The sequence below is a fragment of the Pygocentrus nattereri genome, chromosome 7 (genome assembly GCF_015220715.1).
Source record: "Pygocentrus nattereri isolate fPygNat1 chromosome 7, fPygNat1.pri, whole genome shotgun sequence".
Classification (NCBI taxonomy): domain Eukaryota; kingdom Metazoa; phylum Chordata; class Actinopteri; order Characiformes; family Serrasalmidae; genus Pygocentrus; species Pygocentrus nattereri.
The window spans coordinates 25,029,727-25,035,726 of record NC_051217.1 but is presented as its reverse complement, the minus strand read 5'-3'; the positions used below and the strand labels follow the sequence as shown (position 1 = coordinate 25,035,726).

General features: G+C 44.5%; 1 protein-coding gene across 3 annotated transcripts in view; it reads left to right on the top strand.

Annotated features, from left to right (window-relative positions):
* Positions 1–204: 204 nt before the first annotated feature.
* The window catches only part of si:ch211-220f16.2 (golgin subfamily B member 1), a 73,866-nt gene continuing 68,070 nt past the window's right edge, over positions 205–6,000 (top strand). For all 3 annotated transcript variants that reach the window (XM_037540074.1, XM_037540073.1, XM_037540075.1), the window contains exons 1-2: positions 205–363; positions 4,625–4,684. In XM_037540074.1, coding sequence (XP_037395971.1) covers positions 4,640–4,684 — 45 coding nt within the window. In that variant the 5' untranslated portion in view covers positions 205–363; positions 4,625–4,639. The remainder of the gene's footprint in view (positions 364–4,624; positions 4,685–6,000) is intronic.

Here is a 6,000-nt window from a genome sequence, read left to right as displayed (position 1 = left end):
ACTGCTGTTCGGAGAGTCGAAATATTACTAGTCGACTCCAAGATTTGCCCGTGTTTAATTTAATGGGAGAAATATGAAACAAACAGACTCACCTTTACCTGTTCCTCGTCTACATTGTCGATTTTAACGATTTAGTCGCTCAGTGAACTGGTCCAATCGATGTGCTCAAATGAACTGACTCCAATTGAATCACGAGACTGCGCATGCGCCGCAGACCTGTTTGCCCACCTGACTAAGATGGCTTCCAGGAGGCGCAGATGAGGAATGACGACTATCTCACGGTTTTCCATCGCGTTTACAGACATGTAGGAGAGCCGAACTCGCTCCAGAACATATCTGACAGTCTGTGATACCGACCAGCAGGTAGACCGTCGCCAAACTAGTCGCAGCACATCTTTATTTAGTAACTTACTGTCTGTGTCTGCTGGTTGTGCTCATTGTGTCTCCATCGTCTCTCAGTTGGTGTTCAGTGTTCAGGCTGTTAATGTTGTTTACGTTTGCTGTGGCATGTTTACATCACCATAACCGCACCATAAGGTCCAGTTCTCCGTTTGTTTACCGCAGTCCTTAGTCTGTAGCTCTGTTTCAGGTCACTGACTCAGGAGTAGCCGCTATGGCTAATGTTAATCATCTGGGATTTGCCAGCTGGGGGTTGGTGGTGACATTCCTGGGCATTAGCAGTCATGAGGACTTCTCCAGAGAAACCTCCAGCACCACCCTGTCTGTTTTGTGTAGACCTGCTGTGTTAAATGTTTCGTTGTGAAGCAGACAGGCCGACAATGGCCTCTTGGACGAAGCTGAAGTCGTCTCGAATTTTCCGTTCCGCCTTAAATGGTGCAGAAACCGATGCAACATTTAAGGTGGAACGGAAAATCTGCCAAAGGAGCTCATTTCAGCCTTCTGCCCGTGTCAAGGAAGGGCCAGAACCGGTTTGGCCTGCTCTTCCTCCTCTGTCACATGGCCATGCATTTATCTCCAACCCAGAGGAGTCCAGCTCCACTCTGACAGACCTGGTTCACCTGAGCAAACCTTCAGCAAGGCCTTCAGGGGCACTTTTATTTTGAAAAGGTGACTGAGGTTCAGTTTTACATCCATGAGGTGGGCCATTTAAGTCTAATGGATCTACTTAATAATAATAATAATAATAATAATAATAATAGTAATAGTATTATTGTTATAATAAAGTGACACTATGTTACTTCTGACTTCTGGTGCCCATATTTAGTGTTCCTCTAGATTCTCTAGTAGGAATATCAACATCTTATACAGTCGACAACTGAATATCAGATCAAATAAAGTTCAGCTCAGTCAGATTTCAACAACATTTACTGTCAGTTTTCTCTTTTTAGATCACGTCATGTGGAATAACTTCCCTCTGACTCACTTTCTTATCTACCTGCTGTATCTCACCTCGTCCCTTCCCCCGATCTGATTGGCTTAGTAGCGTCACATGTGATATTTATAATGCCATTGATTGGTCTGTGAGTCTGTGAGTACACTTACTGTATAGCTCCACTTTGTAGTTCTACAGTTACAGACTGTAGTCCATCTGTTTCTCTGATGCTTTGTTAGCCCCCTTTTACCCTGTTCTTCAATGGTCAGGACCCCCATGGACCCTCACAGAGCAGGTACTATTTGGGTGGTGGGTCATTCTCAGCACTGATACACACTAGTGGTGGTGCGTTATTGTGTGTTGCGCTGGTCTGAGTGGATCAGACACAGCAGTGCTGCTGGAGTTTATATGGAATGTTGATGATGAAAAATAGTGGAAAATCTGGAATAATACATTTTCTTTGGTGACTATTTTGCCACACAGCCACGCAGCGCCCTGCATGTATCCCTCCAGCATGAATGGAGTTTAAGTTCTCTAAACTATCATAAAACAGCATCTCAGTGATCAGGCAGTGAATTCAGATCCATTTCATGTAGGAACTTTTTGTGAGGAGCTTTTAGAGGGCGACGTCTGGTTCCTATCTCTTCCACTGTGAATGGTTTTGAATGGCCTTACCCGAGCTGCTCACTCGTCTTCGTCGTATGCTGATTAGCTACAAAAGGTAATCAGACCTGTGTTGACTGCCTCGTGTTTGCTGGTTTGTGTTTGCTCTCCTGTTGTTTTCAGAATGTTTGATTCCTTTTTAATAAAACGGTGAAGACCACATCGGCGTGAAACAGCAGGAACCGAGATTCGTCTGGCCGTTTTTTCCAGATCTGCAGCTCCTCTGGTGCTGAATGGATTAACGCCATGTCCTTTGTGTTGGCATTCGTCCTCTGTGCCATTTAGTTTTTTGATTTCTCTGCTGGAGCAGTCTGGAGACGGGTCATTGGCTAATCATCAACTTCGTGTGCAGCTGATTGTTACTGCAGGAAAGCATTCAGCTGTGTGGATCGGGAGTCTCCAGGGCTGGAGCTGGAAAAGCTGCTGTAGACCACTGTAACCACTGAAACCACAGGGTTTTTATGTTGTCTTGTAAAGCATTTTGCTGTCTCATTATAACACATTGTACTGTGCACTACTGTGTTGTGCCTTGTTGTACATTCTGCTGTGTCATGTTTTGGGCCATGTTCTGCTGCATCATTCGTACCTTGTTGGGCCATGGTTTACTGAGTTGGTCTGAGCACGGCTGCTCTGTATGTTTTTGTGCCATGTTCTGCTGCGTCACACCTTGCTGGACTGTGTTCTACTGGATCATGCGTTGTTGGGCCATGATCTACTGATCTGGGCAGAGGTCTGCTGCTGTGTACAATGTTGAGCCCCGTTTTACTTCATTTGCCTTGCTGTGCCGCGCCTTGTTGGGTTGCAGTCTACTGTGTTGTGTATAATCTGCTGGATTATACATTGTTGGGCCATGTTCTGCTGCAGTGTATGTGGTTGGGCCACTGTCCAGGCTGCAGTTTTACTGTGTTATCCACATTCTGCTGCGTAGTGCATTGCTGGGCCATGCGTTGTTGGGCTGCCGTCTACTGTGTCGTGCCATGTTGGGCTGCGTTCTGCTTTGCTGTGCCATAATCTGCTGGTTAAACATTGTTGGGCACCGTATGCTGTTGTGCCGCATTATTATATTAAGTGACCCTTATTAGTCCCTCAATGGGGAAATTTCACATCCGTGCAGTGAAACACCACATACACGCTAGAGGGCAGTGAGCACACTTGCCCGGAGCAGTGGGCAGCCCTATCCACAGTGCCCAGGGAGCAGTTGGGGGTCAGGTGTCTTGCTCAAGGACACCTCAGTCACGTACTGTCTGCTCTGATTGAACCGGTGACCTTCCGGTCACAGGGCCGGTTCCCATACTCCAGCCCATGACTGCCCCACATATGGAACATATGTTGTTGTTGTTCTGCTGAACTGTACTGTGTTCTGCCACGTGTTCCGTTGCGTTTTGTACCGTCTGCTGCATTGTTTTGCATTGTACCTTGGTGCGCTGTGTCCTGCTGTGTTGCACTGTGTTCGAATGCTTGTTATCCTTAGCTTTCTACTGCATTCTGCCACGTTGTCATGTTGTACAGTGTTCTTCTGCCTTGCGCTGCATTGCACTGTGTTCCACCATATGCTACCGTGTGTTACTGCATCCTCCAGCGTTCTGCGTTGGACCTTTTTCTGCTTTAACTAATCTTGTCTTGTCAGCTCCTTGTCAGAGTCCTGTGATGAATCCATGTCTGTTTTCTCAGGTTTTAAAAATCCTCCTCAGTAACACAGACTTGGATGGGGTCGCCAGGTCGGTCCAGCAGGCCATGCTGATGTTTCAGATGGTCAGATTTATCAGTACTGGTGGATTTTGGACCGTTATATGTGATGGACGTGTAGAAACACTGTCAGCGATATCCTCAGTTGCTGCTCCTCATCAATATTTGAATACTGATCTCATGATGTGGCTGAAGTCACTGGAGGCTGTTTCAGTGCCTCATTGTGCGATGAAGGAAAGCTTTCCTCCGTCTCCCCCTCACTGCACACTTACCTTTACTGTAGAAACTGAAAGTGAACAGCTGTGAATGGCCACACTCGCGCTAAGACATAAGTCATGTTATTCCGCTCGGAAAGTTTGAGTCACCCTGAGCGGATTAATGGAGAATACTGTGTGTATAACGAGGCTTTTCTGTTATTTTTAATGAATTTTTATATAATATATAAACTATATACTATAAAATAAACTATGTAATATATAAATATAGTTTAATATGATATTATGTTAAGCTATATGTTCATCAGTTTCATTTTTTGTTTATTTTGGAAAGGATTTTTATTTTACTTTCCAGCAAAATATAAGTCTATATCTTTATCATTTTTTCCATACTGTTTTCTTTTTTCTTGTAAATTTTTGATGCAGATTTATTGAAAAATGTGTTGCATCAGTGGTATTTTTTTTTTTTCTGATGTCTTGTATTAGAAAATATATTTTCGTTGATTTTATAGAGCGCTTTTCGTAGAAGCACAAACACAAGATTAACGTAGTAATACATTTAAAAAGGTGAAATTTTATGGAAGATAAATTGAAGACATGAGTAATATTTATACTTTTAGGTGAAGGCCTGAAATCGAAAGATTGTTTTGTGTGTGTTTTAATTTTTGTGTTTGTGTTTCAAACTTATTCTAATGGGTTCTGTTTCTTTCCTTTTTGTTCTCTGCAGGTCTGAGATCCAGCCATGCTGAAGTGGTTCTCCACTGATGAGGCCGGTTCTACCCAGGGGGTAATTTGGCTATTACATACCCTTCTCAGAAAGATTCTATATAGAACCATATGCAGCACAATCTCCATCAATCTGAAGAACCCTTTCATGTTGTAGTCCATCTGTTTCTCTGATACTTTGTTACCCTGTTCTTCAGTGGTCAGGACCCCCATGGACCCTCACAGAGCAGATACTATTTGGGTGGTGGATCATTCTCAGCACCACAGTAACACTGACGTGGTGGTGGTTTGTTAGTGTGTGTTGTGCTGGAGTTTTTAAACTCTGTGCCCACTCACTGTCCACTCTATTAGACGCTCCTACCTTGTCGGTCCACCTTGTAGATGTAAAGTCAGCGATGATGGCTCATCTGCTGCTGCACAGTTTGTGTTGGTCATCCTCTAGTCCTTCATCAGTGGACAGGATGCTGCCCACAGGACGCTGCTGGCTGGATATTTTTGGTTGCTGGACTATTCTCAGTCCAGCAGCGACACTGAGATGTTTAAAAACTCCAGCAGCACTGCTGTGTCTGATCCACTCATACCAGCACAACACACACTAACACACCACCACCACCACCACATCAGTGTTACTGCAGTGCTGAGAATGACCCACCACCCAAATGCACCTGCTCTGTGAGGGTCCATGGGGGTCCTGACCATTGAAGAACAGGGTAAAAGGGGGCTAACAAAGTATCAGAGAAAAAGTCTGTAACTGTAGAACTACAAAGTGCACCTATACAGTAAGTGGAGCTGAGAAAATGGACAACGAGCGTAGAAACAAGGAGGTGGTCATGATTCTATGCCTGGCCGATGTACATCTGCATACATAGCCGTCTTTGACATAATACCAAAACTGTTATTTCTTTACATTCTGTTATTCCAAAATGAGCTAAAATAATGTTTTAAACAAAAAATCTTACATATTGCACCTTTAAGACTGTTCAGTAACTGAGTGACTGGTTAAAATGTCCCTTTCTGAGCTCAGAGATTAGCAGGGCTGTGTATTAGCAGCGCTGTTGAGGGCGTCGGCTGTGCTCAGTGGGCCGTGCGGTGAGCCGAGTTGATGAGACAGAGGGCTTTAAGGCAGTATGGAGGGATTAAACAGGGACAGTGCTGAGGTCACTGCTTTGGCTGGGTTAGTCTGACCCACTGAAGGCTGAGCGCCTCCTCTCCTGCTCTGGAACTCGCAGCACTGATGGCTTTAGACTTGTTGCTTACTGATCACTGGAGCCATGGTCATAACCAGACACGTCGTCCAGTGCAATGAAGGAAAACATTGATGTCGGTTCCCTTTAAAAACGAACATTAATACAGACGTCACTATATATCATTTATTAA